Source organism: Tribolium madens, unplaced genomic scaffold, assembly GCF_015345945.1.
Source record: "Tribolium madens isolate multiple individuals breed KSU strain unplaced genomic scaffold, Tmad_KSU_1.1 Scaffold_2;HRSCAF=44;Tcas5.2_LGX, whole genome shotgun sequence".
Lineage (NCBI taxonomy): Eukaryota > Metazoa > Arthropoda > Insecta > Coleoptera > Tenebrionidae > Tribolium > Tribolium madens.
This window is the reverse complement of record NW_025400995.1, coordinates 7,888,149-7,902,770: the sequence shown is the minus strand read 5'-3', so window position 1 is coordinate 7,902,770 and position 14,622 is coordinate 7,888,149. Positions and strand designations below refer to the sequence as shown.

Sequence of the window (14,622 nt, the reverse complement as noted above, 5' to 3'; positions counted from 1 at the left end):
ACTTATGGATATAATTGCTAATTTATATGTATGAGTGATTGAGATTTAGAACATGAACTAGCATTTTTTCAGCTGAATTACTCAATAATAATAAATAGTAATGCCATTAAAACTTTCACAATCTCATGTAGGCTGCTACTTCGCACAAATATTATTTTACTTTTAATTAAATTTTATTTCACTCCGAAAAATAATTACGTAAAATGGCGCATATCATCGCTTTCATACCCTTTTTTTCCTCATAAACTCGTAAAATTATAAACCTGTTCCACATGTTGTGCGCGTTGTTTTGCTACAAAATTCATTTATGTTGAATAATATCCAAAATTATGCTACCTGATACTAGTTTTCAACAATTCGAATTTTAATAGAATCGTCGTCTGTCTTTGTTAACTCTATTAACTTTTTGCATTATTATTACAATTATTATTTAATACAAATATGCTTTTTTTCAATTGTCAATTATCGAAAAACATTACAAAAATAAAATGCACTTATTATTAATAGTATGTATCTACTCATTAGTAACTATTCAAAATGCGTTTTGTACTGTATGCAACCAACGATACATAACAGAATCGTACATTCAACAAAAATGCAAAGGATTAAGTAAAAAATAGGACATTTATAAATAAGTTAATCTTTTTATTATATTTTACACAAAAATATCGTACATCCTAAAAAAAATTTAATATAAGTGTTACCCACAATATAATTACAACTGAAACTGTACATAAAGTATCACAAAACTGTGGAATAAATTAATAAACTGAACGACCATATTATTACTTTGTCTTCAAGGCATCCCTAACTTTATATACAAATAATTTGTTTATTTTTATTAAAAGACAATAGTTTGAAAAAAATAATGAGCAATAGAATCACAGTTACACTAAGCTTGTCGAATTAATGAGATCTTTTTTTAACTGGCCCATTCGCGTGTGACGTTAAACACAGAAGTTGTATTCTCATTCGGGCCTTACACTGTCTTAAAATATCCTGCACAACACTGAAAAAAAAATTGAGAGACTCCCACTAATCTTTGTTTAAAACTTACGTTGCTTCAGCATTTTCGAGTGGGGGAATAATGTCCAAAGCTTCTTGAAAATAACTCCTAGCCTTTGGTGTCGAGTAGTGGTCGAAAAATATTTGAAGTGCGCTAATATCAGCTCTGGCTTGTTGTGCTCCACCTTGGCTAAAGTTCTGAACACAGGACATAAGTCGGTATAACTCTTCAGCTATCGTTAGGACTACTTGAGGAAGTACGCTTTCTAGTAAAGAAGACGAAATACTGTTAACTTCAGAGTGGACATGAATGAGGTTATTTATACACTCTTTTGCATATGGCCGGATACTATTGGGGGTTATTTCAATATCCCAATCAAATCGGCCTAAATACATCGAGGGCTCAATTGTCCCAACTAAAGGATCACTTTTCTGTTCCAAATACTTCTCCAGAATCGTCCTTTCAAGCACATCTAATTTATCTTTGGCGTTTTTGACGGGAGTTTCCGGTGCCGGAAAACCGCTCTCCTTAAACTTCTTCAAAATGTTATCAAAGACCACATTTTTCGTATAGAGACAATTGGAGAGGGTTATCAAAAGTCTGTGCTCCCAAATTGGCATATTATTATTAGTATAATTCGTCCTATAGCCATTAATTGGAGTTCCGATTAATTGCGAAACGACAGGTGATGTATCCTCATCATCATCGCAACTTTCATCCGAAGACAGATTATTTAAAGCGTTATGAAACGACACCAAAACTGCCTCAATTTGCTTATCTAATTCTTTATGCGCGGTTGGGTTTTCCAAAAGGGGAGTTTCGCGTTGTTCCGTCGACAAGACCGACTCTTTAACGATTTGGATGACGTCTTGAATGATTCGCTCGAATTTGATTGGCTGAAACAGTCACGTGAATCGAAAATGCTTCCAGGATTGGTTTACCTACAAGTTCGGTTATCCCTACATGGTTGCCACTGAAATCAATTTTCCAATTCTCGTTCAATTGTTTTATTTGTTCTGCAGCTTGTTTGAATAAAGTACTCATACAGTGTATCCGCAAGTCTAGTAAAAGTGACGAGACTATATCTAAAGCTTCACTCGGCAAATCTAACTTAATTAAAGCGATATAAGTCGAGCGCACACATCGGAGAATTTCGGGTAAGAACGGCGCGACTTCTTCAAGCTCGGGAATTGTCCAAGACCCGAGGGTGGTTTTGTCGGTTTTATCTAGAGTGTTGGGGATTAAGGACGACCGGATTGATTTGCAAAAGCTCTCCATTATTGTCATGACTATGTGCTAAAAATTGATAAATAAAAACTTTTTTTTTTAGATGGAAAACTACTTTAAATTCAACATGGCGGCCAGGCTCGACTTTCACTCGTAATTCCCCTGAAAAGTAAGCTTGACCAATTTTCCATAAATCGGGGAATGTTTCAGATATGCTGAGACAAATTTCGTCAATAAAATTTACATTTGCGGGAACTGTGTTCAAGTCATTCTGAGGCGGAGGATTATATTTTGAAAATTTCGACGTGGAATTTGACTTCGATTTAGGGTCCGTTTTTTCGACATTGTGTTCACCATAAATTTGTTTTATATTTTTGTTGATGTAAGCTGAGCGACTTTCAATGGCTTTCCAAGCCGGATCCTCGGTACAGTCTAAATTCACTAAGTATCTAATTAAGCGTTTTTGTTGTTCTACAGTTATTGGCATTGTTTGTAAGTCCGTAAGAAGCTTCTTTTTAAGATCGGTTATTCGTTTTTCTACTTCATTAAGTGCAGACTGAAATATCTTAAAAATTTTTGATTAATTTTCTGACAATTAATGTAAATGCAAACTTACAGGCACATCAGTTTTATTGAATAAATTTTTAACTCTTATGTAGTCGTTGATCACGATATCGTATTCACCTTTCTTTATATTCCTATCTATTACACAAGGCAAACAAAACAAAAACCTAAACCGGGCTAGTACATTTAGAGCATTTCGAGTTTTTTCGGCTCGGTCTCGCCGCGCTAATACATCGTCAAATAACTTCCTACCTTCTCTTTCAGATTCTAAAAAAATTCGATTTTTCATGACCAACACAGAAAACAAAATTAATAAAAATAACAATCCTACCTTTTATTGATTTTTCGAGTTTCAGCGTCGGTTCACTTCCAAATTTGGCAACATCGCACTCAATTTTTTCCTTTAAATTAACAAGAGTATCAATTTGGTCCATAACAGAGCCAATATTGGCCTTCAAAAAAGACAGTTGGCCCTCCTTCTGCCCCTCCACTTTCCTCCTCAAATAATTTAACCTAACTTAGGGTAACCACGCACTAATAAAAATTGCAATTACCCGGCTTGTAAGTCATTAAATGACGTGGCGTGATGATTTTCCAGAAGAAACCACCCTGGTGAAAAATTCCCAGCGGCGATGTCTCCAGATTTGTCGGGAAAATATGTTATTAAATCATCTTCAGGAAACTTCTTGTCATTGCCTTCTACAGAGAGACCCAATGGGTCTTCCTGTTGGTAACTACTGGGAGACAACGAATGCCGCCCCCATACAAACAAAGGGGTGGTTTCCTCGACCCAAACTGCACTCTCCTTCATTGGGCCAATAGTTTCGTGGTAACCTTAAATAACTAATAAAAAGGCTCCTCAAGAGACAAAACTGTACCTTTAAATGTAACATTACAAGTGCCTACGCCCCCCAGTCTTGTTGTTACTATAACATCCCCTTTACCCTTCACCGGTCCCGAAATTGCAATAATCTTATTCGGAGACTTCCATTCGGCTGATAAAAGACAATCAAAACCGCAAATTGTCAAACCTGTCAAAAAATGAGGTTACTTTTCCCTATTGATTCTACAAGACACCTACCTATCAAATCAGTGGGCTTAGACCCAAAATTCTCTCCCCTTATTGTAATTCTCGTCCCTGGAAGACCTTCGTTAGGGCTTAGCCCTGTTACAACGGGGGGCGGTGCCATTTTCTAACTACAAAACTAAACACTTTTCATTTCAAAAACTTATCTTTGATGTTAATTTAAATTAAACGATTAATTACACCAATTCGTTATTGCATTCTAATTTAAATAAATAAATTAAAAATATTTTTATTTTAACTCTGACATTTGACGTTTACATTACGACAACAACACACTCAGCGCCACCCTTCGAGAAACAAAAAACTAAAGACCAGCGCGAAATTTAAACGTTAAGATGCGTACTTCCGTTCCTCCACGGAAATAAAGTAATTCTTGTAATTTAAATGCGTATTAACTTAATGAAAATTTATTGCGGTGCATCTATTACATGATCGTGACAATTGGCCAATTTTGCTAAGTGCAGCTCAAATTTACATAAAGTTGCTTAATTTGTTAACATTCTGCGTCTTGTCATGAAAACTTGGAATAAACAAGCTTTTAGCTGTTTTCATTTTTATTAAGTTTTACAAAATTTGCGTGTATTTTTGTGTACATTTTTTTTAACTTCGTTATTTTTCACTTTGAGTCAAAATAATTGATTTTCTGGTTTTAAGCCAAGCATAGTATTGATTATTTTTTCCGAGGTCAGTTCTAGTTACCCAAATAGAACAATTGTAGTGACGTAAAGTCGCAACTTGAATCAATAGTTAGCACATTATTCAAAAATTGTAACTTTTGGCATAAATATGCGCTACTTTGTTGAGTCCGAGTCGGTAATTTTACGTGGAAATAATGAAAACACTTTAAAAATGTGACGTCACTAAGTAATTTACCGTCGATACGATAGTGGGGAGTAACACACATTCAGAGCACAGTTTCTTTCGTGTAATAGTTGTGTTGTGCATCAAACTCCAAAAAAATGACTGATAATTATCCCGAACATTTGAATCCCTTCGCCGATGAAAAACCAAGACCAAAACTCACAATTCGGGACTCTTTTAAAGAACTCAAAAAAAATCTGTGAGTATTTAAATTGTCGCTCTTATCGCAACACCTACCTACATTGACTCGAATTTTGGAAATTCCAATTAAATCAAATTGAAAAAATTCGGGAATCACGCCAAAAATATGCCTCTGTAAATGTTTTAATGTTTGCTTTGTGATAAGTGACAACCAATCAAGAGATTATTAATTACTTACCTTCAAAGTATTTTTACACTTTTATCTTTTATTTGCCGACTTGAATAGCTAAGTGCGAATAATCGCATTGTAAATTTTGGTTTTAGTGGCCGTAATTTGGTTTATTTAACAACTCTGACCCGGATTCAACAATGACAATTATTTGCATTTTAGTATTTTTATGAATTACATGTGTTACATTGTTTATTCTAGTTTGTTTAGATTAGATTGAATTCCACTTTAAAGTAAAAGTTTTTTCTCTGGATGAGGGTTGTTATGAAACAATTATAAGTATTTCAAAATACCGGCATTAATGCATTTTTCCAGCAACTGAAAGTCAATGCACTCGCGAAAATGCCCATAAATAATTTTTACTACCGGTATGTCACTGGACTCATGAAAAATCTCATCTCAATCTATAATTTTACTTAATAATTGCTTAATTGCATGTGACGCAAGTGTAAAAAATAGAAGCTATAATAGAACGTGATTTGTTTATTTATTAATTGATAATTCTAATTAGGAGTCTGATAAGAATATTTGCAACTCGGGCCCTATTTTTTATTCAAAGTCCACCACAAACAAATTCAATCCAATTTATAATAAAAGAGACATTAATTTTAATTATTATTCATCACAGAATTGTCGACAATGCATTGTCCAGTTCTGATTAATTTTTATTTAATCGTATGACATCCGTTCTCATAAAAGTAAGTGTTTACCGAATTTTGTTGGCACAATAAATTAGCAATTGTAATTGAATTGAGTTATTTTCTAAACGAAAGTGGGCATAAATTAATACAAAAATGCTTTCCGACTTTTAAGATTAGATTAGTGAAACAAATTGAAAAACAATTTAATTTATTTACTCGCTTTACCCACCTAGATGAGTAATCTATTATGACATTCGACTTTGCTGACATCATTGTTATAAATAAATTTAATTTAATTAAATCTTTGCAGGAGACAATCTTTTCGGATCAAAAAGAAGGAAAACGATGAAGTGACAATTCGGCAAAAAAGCGGTAAGTTCTGTGAACTGTAAGCATGACCTAGTCAACTTCCGTTGGGTGTCAACCGGAAATAATTAAAAATTGATTTAAGAAACCCTCAGGAGATTGCCTTTGTCGTACCCAAATCAGCAAAACGAAGCACTTCCTCGTTCAAGATTTCGGGAACGCGTAACAACCACAATTACAAGTTTTCCGGGCCCAAATCCATTTGAAGAAGAAGAAAAACGGCAGAATGCCACCACAGCAAGGCGGAGAGGAAAGAAGCGGGCGCCTTTGCCCCCGAAATCGATGTCTAGTCAAAATGTAATTACTGTGCATTAAAGTGTGACAATTACTATTTTTTTTAATTAGGTTAGTAATTTGGAAGCTTCGTCGGGTGGTTCGCACTGGAGTTTGACTTCTGCCGACACCGACTGTTCCCTATCGACTGATAATGGGAGTCGTGATGACGAAGTAAAGAAAGATGCAATGATAGATGAGTTCAAAGACTTTAATAAAAATATGGAAGCGTTAAAAGACGACAGTAATAATAATAATATGATTACCAAAGAGAAAGCGGAATCAAATAATAACATTCCAGACTTAGTAATATCTTGTCCCAAAGATACAGAAAAAAGTGAAGAATTAGAAGAATCTGTGCAAGAAATTGATAATTTGTCTGTCATATCGGAGGGAGATACTTCAGATCTAATTGTTAAGGATATTACGAGTAATGTGATTGAAGAAGAAAAAGACGTGAAGAATGAAGAGGAGGCCGAGGAACCGGATATAAATTATTGTGAGAAGAAGTCGCTCTACATCGCTGGATCTCGTGACGATTTGGATGATTCTTCAAATACTTTTACTGGAAGAGTTTCCTTGTATATAACAGGATCATGTGACGACCTTGATGCTAGTAATAACAACGAAGTTTGTAATAAATCTGTAACCGACGAAAATAATATCTCTGATGCAGTTCCGACACCCAAGCAAAGAAAAAATAAATTGTCTAAAAATATCCTTTTAGGAAAGGAATCAGTCTGCAATTAAACACTGCATTGAATTTTTTTATTGAGTTTAAATTAAAACTTAACAGAAACAATAGGGAATGCAAATTAGCAAAAACTTATTTCCTATACAGTTCTCGTTAGTAATAGTAATAATAACACTGTAACTATGAACAATCTATAAATCAACAAAATAAGTCTAATGGACGGTGCTGTAGAGCTGGATGACTTTCAGAGAGACGTTCTGTCAACTAAGCGAGAAATTTCGCTTAGGACGCCAAACCTATAGTGAAAATTTTGAAAAAATAAACCGTTATGTATTTCCTTGTGTTTCATTTTGGCGCATCTTTGGTCAAATTGCTGTAATCCGATTTGTACTTTTCTGGTGGTAACAATGTACAAATCTGGGAACGAAAATGCATCTCTGACAAGTGAAATAAACGCTATATCTATAGTGGACCCTTGAATGTGTTTTAATATATAATTGCGTGCAAACTGGATATAAATACCACTCACCCCACTACAACTAAAAATTATCACAATTCCATCCTACTGCCTAAACCCATATAATAAATTAAAGTACGTATAAAAGTCTTATCTAGTCCTATAGACGATTTTATTGCTCATCTTTTTCCTCCGACGTGATTTCTGTTACTTCTTGTTTAATATTATTGTCTACTTCATTAGTATCGAAAGTCTCACGTTTCGGACTTATCCTAAAGGGACACTGATTCAAATGTTCTAAGAAAAATGAGTTGTCCAAATACGAGTTTGAACAATATTTACAGATTTTATAGCGTGGACTTGGCTTATTTTCGTAGATGTCGCCCCCATTATGAATGGGATAGCTCTTCTGGATGTGCACAAACCTATGATTATCTAGTTCGGCCCGAAAGAAGAACTTCATCTGGCATTGGGAACACTCATAGGGTCTACTATCCAACCCATGCCCGATAATGTGACTCTGCAACCCGCTCGCGGCTGTAAAAACTGAGGAACACACGTAACAACTATATTGGTTCATCCCGTAGAAATTGTGCTCGATTAGGTGTGTCTGCAGCTTGAGAGGGGACGAAAAAACTTGTTTGCACAAGCGGCACTCTAGATTCGTCCCTTCGTTCAACATATGCATCGCTGCGTGGTTTTGCACGTCACTCTCACTGTCAAAAGTCTGGGGGCACTGGATACACGCGAACTGTTTCGGCACTTTTTTCCCCTCGTCTTCACTTTTCGCACAGTCTTTGCACACGACAATGTTAATATCGTTCGCCGATTGGCTACTCTGACTGTCAAAAACCTTGCTGCAAACCCCGCACATATACTCTTTCTGCGTGAGGTGCTTAAGGTGGAAGTTGGCATGAAGTTTGATCTCCACATCGGTTTGCAACGTCTGACAGCAGATGATGCAGTTTGCCGGGAGGGAAATCTGAGCGTTGGGTTTTGTCGGATTGGCACTGTGTTGCAACTGATGGCTGTAGAAGGACTGCTCGTCACTAAGGACCGATTTGCATTGGACACAACTATTCCCCTCGACGATTTTACAATGGGTGAGTTTGTGATCCGCAAGAGTCAGGGTGGAGGAGTAGATCTCGTCGCAAATGTTGCATTTGTGTTTGCCTTTACCGCAGGTTACTTGGTGGGTTTTCATGTGGTTTTCCAAGTCGGTACGGGATTTGCAGTACTCGTTGCAGTAGGCGCATTGTAGACTCACAGGACCAATTTTGTTTTTGCTGTGGTGGAGCTTCTTATGGCTTATTAGGTCCGATTCGGAAGTTATATCACTGCGGTTGCATATATCACAAGTGTAGACCGATTCCAGAGGAGGTTCCATACCCACGTGGTCGGGAGTTACTATTTTGGGAAACATGAAGTTAGGCGATCTGGACGGATTTGGGTTCATTGCTGAATCCAAAATGAATTTTTCACCCTGGAAGAATAAACACAAACTTTGAAACTGATATGGTGCTGCTATGTCGATATCTTTACCTCTTTGCTTTCATTGTGCTCCTTCAAAATGTGTATGTACTGCGAGTATTGGTCTTTGAACGTCTTGTGACAGAAAGTGCACTGAAAAATCATATTATAGTCGCGAAATCTGGTATCCAACTCCTGGTATTGCGACCGTAATAGTTGATTAGTGCCAACACAAGGTGTGAATTGTTGGTAGTGCTTCATGGAAATGTGCAATTCTGCCGAAAGTCTGTCGTGAAATACCTGATTCGTGCACAAGTAACACTTAAAATGTTTGCATTCGTCGCTGTGTTTGTTTGTCAGATGCAACTGCATTGATATTTTAGTGTCAAAAATGTCGTTACAGATTGAACACTTGAAGACTGAGACGACGTGGACTTCTAATAAGTGTTTTTGTAACTCTTCTAGTCTTTCAAAAGACTTCTTGCAAGTGTAACAACAACGTCCAGGTACTTGAGCAATGGCATGGCTAAAAATATGATTGGTGAACGAAACAGGGTCACGTCCAGGTTCGCCACAAACGGGACAAAACCCTAGTAAGGAATTATTTGACGAGATTACATGTGACTCCATGTGGTGGAGGAAACTTTTGAAATTTGGCAGTTGTGCGTAGCAGCACGAGCAAATACATGGCTTGTCATTAGAGTCATACGGACTTATCGCCGATGGTGAATGTTGATCTTTCTTCTTTTTGACCGATTTTTCTGCACTGTCTTCATTTTTTTTCTTTCTGCTCAAGTCAGTCGGTTGGGTTTGAAATGGAGAAAAGCTTTTCTCAATCCCCATAAAATTGACAGGATTAGGAGATAAAGCCGGACGCCAATGTACATTATTTATATGATTTTTCAAATTTTGTATCGAGTCTAATTGCATCGTGCATCTATCACAGGCGTATGTTGGTGTTCCGTTTTGACAAATTTCCGGTTTTGGGGAGTTTTGAATTGCAGGAGATGAGACGGAAACCGAAGTTGTAACACCGTTGGGGACGTCACGATGGGCGATATTTGTGTGCTGGTACATCAACTCCAAACTGGGGAATTCTTTCGAGCAGTACATGCAAACTATTTTCAAATCTTCGATTTGGTTTTGATATTCTGATAACGGCTCAGGGGTCTGGCTTAGCGACGAGTCGGTGTCGCTGTGGACCATTGCGATATGACTCTAAAAATTACGAAAAAATCTAAGGGCAAACTTGCCTTCCAAAAAAAAAACGCGATTAAAATTTTCATTGACTATCAGATAACATTATTTTTAGCAAAGTATTGACTAAAATTTCCTCGTAATATTCCGGAAAACGTGTAGGAATAAACTATTGATCTGTTTGTACAGAATGTTCCAAAAAAACTTTATTGGTTTTATCTTTGTTAAAAAAAAATTAACATAAGTTTTTCGTACTAAGTTATAGTAAAAACAAGTTTAAAATTATATAGGACGGTTTTGAAATAATAGACAAAATTAACTTTTCTTTTCACTGAATCAGAATAATAAACTTTTAATTACAGATTTGCTCGTTTCAGGTGAAGCAAAAAATGTTTTTCCTTTGAAGTTTTGGCGTAAAATCAAAGAAAAAAATTTTTTCCTCTTGTAAACTCAATCCGGGGACATACTGTAGAACAAAAAAGGCTGAATAACTTTTTTTCTACTTCGCACCATAATTGAGAAAAAAACATAAAGGAGTGAGTATTTTCGATGTGCGTATAGGGGATTTCCGAAAATATAATATTTAGGAAAAAATGAGTGACACATTTTCGAGCTCATATTTTAAGAAAATAATTTTTGTTAAAACCACATCTCGCTATCGTTTTTTGTTTTCGATTTATAGACAAAAATAGACCTTTTAGCAATAGCTTAGGTATAAAATTAATATCTTTGTTATTCTTATTACAGTAAACACATTTGAGGTTCAAATGGATAATTCCAGAGTTTTTTCAATTATTTGCTCAGTTGTAATTTGTAATACAATAAACTATGTATACAAACTTCTAAAATGCAGCTTCTTGATGAAAAACGATACGGTAATTGTGTTTTAGGTTCATTTCCTACGTTGCATATTAATGTTTCATTAAAAAAAGCATTTTCCAAGCTATTTTTTAAAAATTTTTCATTGAATAAACTTACTTAAAATATAAAACACAGTTTTAATAATAAACTTTTGTTTGTTGTATATGTCATCATCCCTGTTAGGCGGTCGGGATTTATTTACCTCCACTATCTAGCGCTATCGCAGTACCGCACCCTTGTCTGCGGGCCGAATTTAATTTTAATTTTTGAGTGTCAAGTCAAATTTTCAAATTTATATCTCATGTTCATGTCAATGAATGACATGTAAATGTCGATCCCTCTGTGACCACTATAAAAGTGAGGCTAATAAAGTAACGTCCATTTTAGAGATGATGTCAGTAGATTGACAGTCCTGTTCGAACTTCCATGTCCCTAACTGTACGACAGTATAAATCCCGACCGCCGAACACAAGTCATGAACACCCAATAAAATTTTGCTTATTATTTCAAAACAACGTAAATTAAGAGGTTTTCCTGTAGACAATAAATTACAGAAAATATGTCCCACAATGAAAACGTTTAAGATTTGTATTTATCCTCAAAAAAATACAGGCTGTCAGAACTCAGAACTGTCAGAACTATTTAATGATACTGATGATCTTGTATGTGTTTTTTTTATAATTATTTATTAAAGGTACAAAAAGTTTTCCAATAAAAGCCACAAATAAGGTTAAACATAGTTAGAATTTAGGATACAGCTTCCTTGTTTCCTCTTCTAATAGCCTGTAGCAAAAGATTTGGAAAATTTTGTTTCAACAGAAATAGAGTCAAAGTGCAAAATTTCTGAAATGTCAAAAATCAAACGCGATTTGGACGGCCTACCATGTTTGGACCTTAATTTTGTTAGAATTTTATTTTATTCCAATTTTTGACTGAAAATAATGTGATTGTGAATAAAATAGCATGCAAACCTCGGTGGTAATGGCATTACCCCTTGTGCTTTATCGAGGCTGGCGCCTTTCGATCGTATACATAAGCACTCGGAGTAATGCCATATTTACCGTCTCGCTTGTAATGTACTATAACACACAAATAGCTAATATACAAAACTTTTTGGCCGAGGGTAGTTCTTCTATTAAGGCTTGGTTAAACGTATTTCTCTTATGGCGCTTCCAATGTAAAAGAATTGCGGCTATAATTAAGTTATTTGAAAAGATATCAACGTCGTTTAAAAAGTCAATGTATCTTAGAAATGATATCTACAAAATGGCCGAAACAAAATTTTTAAAAATACTTATCAAATTACGGCTACTTAAATAAACACCTTTTTGGACTAAAACACTTATAAAGACACCCAGGCTTCAAAATGAAAAAACTCTTCGGCCGTTCGGTAAAGATTTTTATTTGAAACATATTTCGATTTGTCAACAAGCAATAGATATGACAAGTCTATGCGTTTATTATGTTTACTATAAGTTGGCGTTGATCACAATCCTGTCAAAAAAATATATTGTGTTTATTTTTGAATACTGAATAGATGAGTGCAGTATTTTCTCTTAGTATTAATGAACTTCAATTAGATAAAGTTTTTTTTCTGGGTCTTTGAAAGCCTAAAGTTTTCGTGTCATTTTCCCGTGACTGTCAAAAATGTGTAAACATGTCAAGACAAAAAAGACACTTTTATTCGTTCCCCAAAATGTAAAATGTAGTAGTATTTAACTCATTTGAATCTAGATGTAAAATCTACTCGACTGTGAATATGTCAATACAACTCGTACGAAGTTTTTTGTTTTACCTGTAGCAGATCCGGTTTTCCGAAAGTTTCAGCACAATGAGTGCACCGGAAAAGTCCGGGGCTAGGGGTGCTTCCTCCACTCGTGCGACTTCCGGACCTAGATTCTTGTTTCAAGTGACTTTGTTGATGCGACGAGAGTGCTGCGGCGGTGTTATACCCCCTATTGCATGTACCACATTTATATGGTTTACGACTATCATGTGTTTTCATATGAATTTTAAGATGATCACTGAAAAAATTCATAAGAAATTCAAAAAAAAAAAAACAAAATAGATGAATCTAAATCGCATTTATTATAAAGTGATTAAACCGACCGCGAACTTACTCGCATATTAATCACAGTAATTGAAAATTAAAATATCTCATACGTGTTCTTGTTGGAATAATTGCTCGAACTTTAAATACTTTGAGCCATATGTTGGAAATTTAGCGTTTCACACGGTAACATCAAGTTTATTGCATTCCACAAGAATGTCTTCGTTAGTAAGACCACTGTCTTGATGCCTTAACTAGTTCACAATCCGACAAAAAGCCAATTCTTAAACGTACCTCCGTGAAAAGGCGGAATCGCACTGCTGACATTTATATTTTTTATCCCCAGTGTGAAGCTTCGTGTGGCGATCTCTTGATCGTTTATGCTTGAAAAGTCGAGGACAGTAAGCACAAGTGAATTGCAGATGGTCAGTATGACTCTATAACAAATCAAAATAAAGTCAAGAATGTGTTAAACTTGTCCAATTCAATGACTCGCTCATATGTCGTTTGCTTAAACCAGTCGAAACATTTTCAACGTGACATGTTGTATGATGCGATACAGTCCAACCTTTGACTTTACAAATGGTTATGGCGATTGTCGCGTGGCCATAATAACGTAACCCGACTCAACTAACCGGGTCTGAGACATACTTAATCAACATTTTACACACAAACTATTTTGAATTGTTTCACACGTTATCTACTCACATTTCGGTGCGCGATTTCCATATGGTCGACACAATCATTTTTATACTTCAAAATAAATAAAATAATCATAATATGATATGAGCGAAGCTAGACAAATAATAACATACCTAATATATTTTTTGCAACAAAACTTCGAAAGTTCGAGTAAACAACGTGCATTTTTCCTTATTTTATTTGCCTGTAAGTGATGTGCAAATACTAGCGGATTTAGACATTTAGAAGCCCTGGGCGTAAGTTTTTTCACGAACTTGAAACTATTTACTATATGTATATTAATTATACTCACATAACAAAAAATATGTAAATTGGCCATTTTCATGAAAAAAATAAAATCAAAAAAATCATAATTTAATTTNAAATCATAATTTAATTTAAGAAAAATATTAGGTGAAATTTTTCTGTAAGAAGGAACACAAAAATACGAAGAGCAATTTTAAAATAAAATAGGCTATTGTTTCTGAAATCATTTAAGCAATAGGTTCAAGCTGACGTATTTTTAAAATTATTTAATTTGACGATGTGTCATTTCTTTGAATCTAATTGCCTGTATTAATACAGGGTGAATATAAAGTATGCAACCAAGCGGTTTTTTTTAATCATTTGCCTTTAAAATACAATAATTAATATAAATTAAAGTAATATAAAAAATATGATAGTATTTTAAGAACGAAATTTTGTTTTGTTTTTGGGTTGTGCGAATTTTTTTGTCAAAATTGCAATTTATGTACTTTTTTCAAAAAATTAAATATAAATTAGATAGTTGTAATCCTTAGATCATAACCTTTATAAG

At 34.9% G+C, this 14,622-nt stretch overlaps 3 protein-coding genes across 5 annotated transcripts in view; 1 reads left to right on the top strand and 2 right to left on the bottom strand.

Moving 5' to 3' along the window:
• Positions 1–628: 628 nt before the first annotated feature.
• Positions 629–4,160, bottom strand: LOC123006187 (exocyst complex component 2). Its single transcript, XM_044400472.1, has 9 exons — positions 3,879–4,160; positions 3,676–3,828; positions 3,352–3,631; positions 3,129–3,310; positions 2,850–3,064; positions 2,349–2,798; positions 1,952–2,302; positions 1,058–1,902; positions 629–1,009 (listed from the first exon to the last, which is right to left on the bottom strand). The coding sequence occupies exons 1-9, from the start codon at positions 3,985–3,987 to the stop codon at positions 907–909; spliced, it is 2,688 nt and encodes an 895-aa protein (XP_044256407.1). The 5' UTR covers positions 3,988–4,160; the 3' UTR covers positions 629–906.
• Positions 4,161–4,747: 587 nt separating this feature from the next.
• Positions 4,748–7,424, top strand: LOC123006621. Of its 2 annotated transcripts, XM_044401238.1 has the most exons (5): positions 4,748–4,944; positions 6,067–6,128; positions 6,208–6,419; positions 6,468–6,639; positions 6,697–7,424. In XM_044401238.1, exons 1-5 carry the CDS (start codon positions 4,844–4,846, stop codon positions 7,143–7,145), a joined length of 996 nt encoding a protein of 331 aa, XP_044257173.1. In that variant the 5' UTR covers positions 4,748–4,843; the 3' UTR covers positions 7,146–7,424. The 2 variants fall into 2 exon arrangements, with proteins under 2 accessions (XP_044257173.1, XP_044257172.1); XM_044401237.1 differs by having other exon boundaries at positions 4,749–4,944; positions 6,468–7,424.
• Positions 7,154–14,622, bottom strand: part of LOC123006619 (zinc finger protein 423 homolog) — a 31,825-nt gene continuing 24,356 nt past the window's right edge. For both annotated transcript variants that reach the window (XM_044401234.1, XM_044401235.1), the window contains 4 exons: positions 13,419–13,561; positions 12,870–13,098; positions 9,089–10,234; positions 7,154–9,029 (listed from right to left, as the gene is read on the bottom strand). In XM_044401234.1, coding sequence (XP_044257169.1) covers positions 7,719–9,029; positions 9,089–10,234; positions 12,870–13,098; positions 13,419–13,561 — 2,829 coding nt within the window. In that variant the 3' untranslated portion in view covers positions 7,154–7,718. The remainder of the gene's footprint in view (positions 9,030–9,088; positions 10,235–12,869; positions 13,099–13,418; positions 13,562–14,622) is intronic.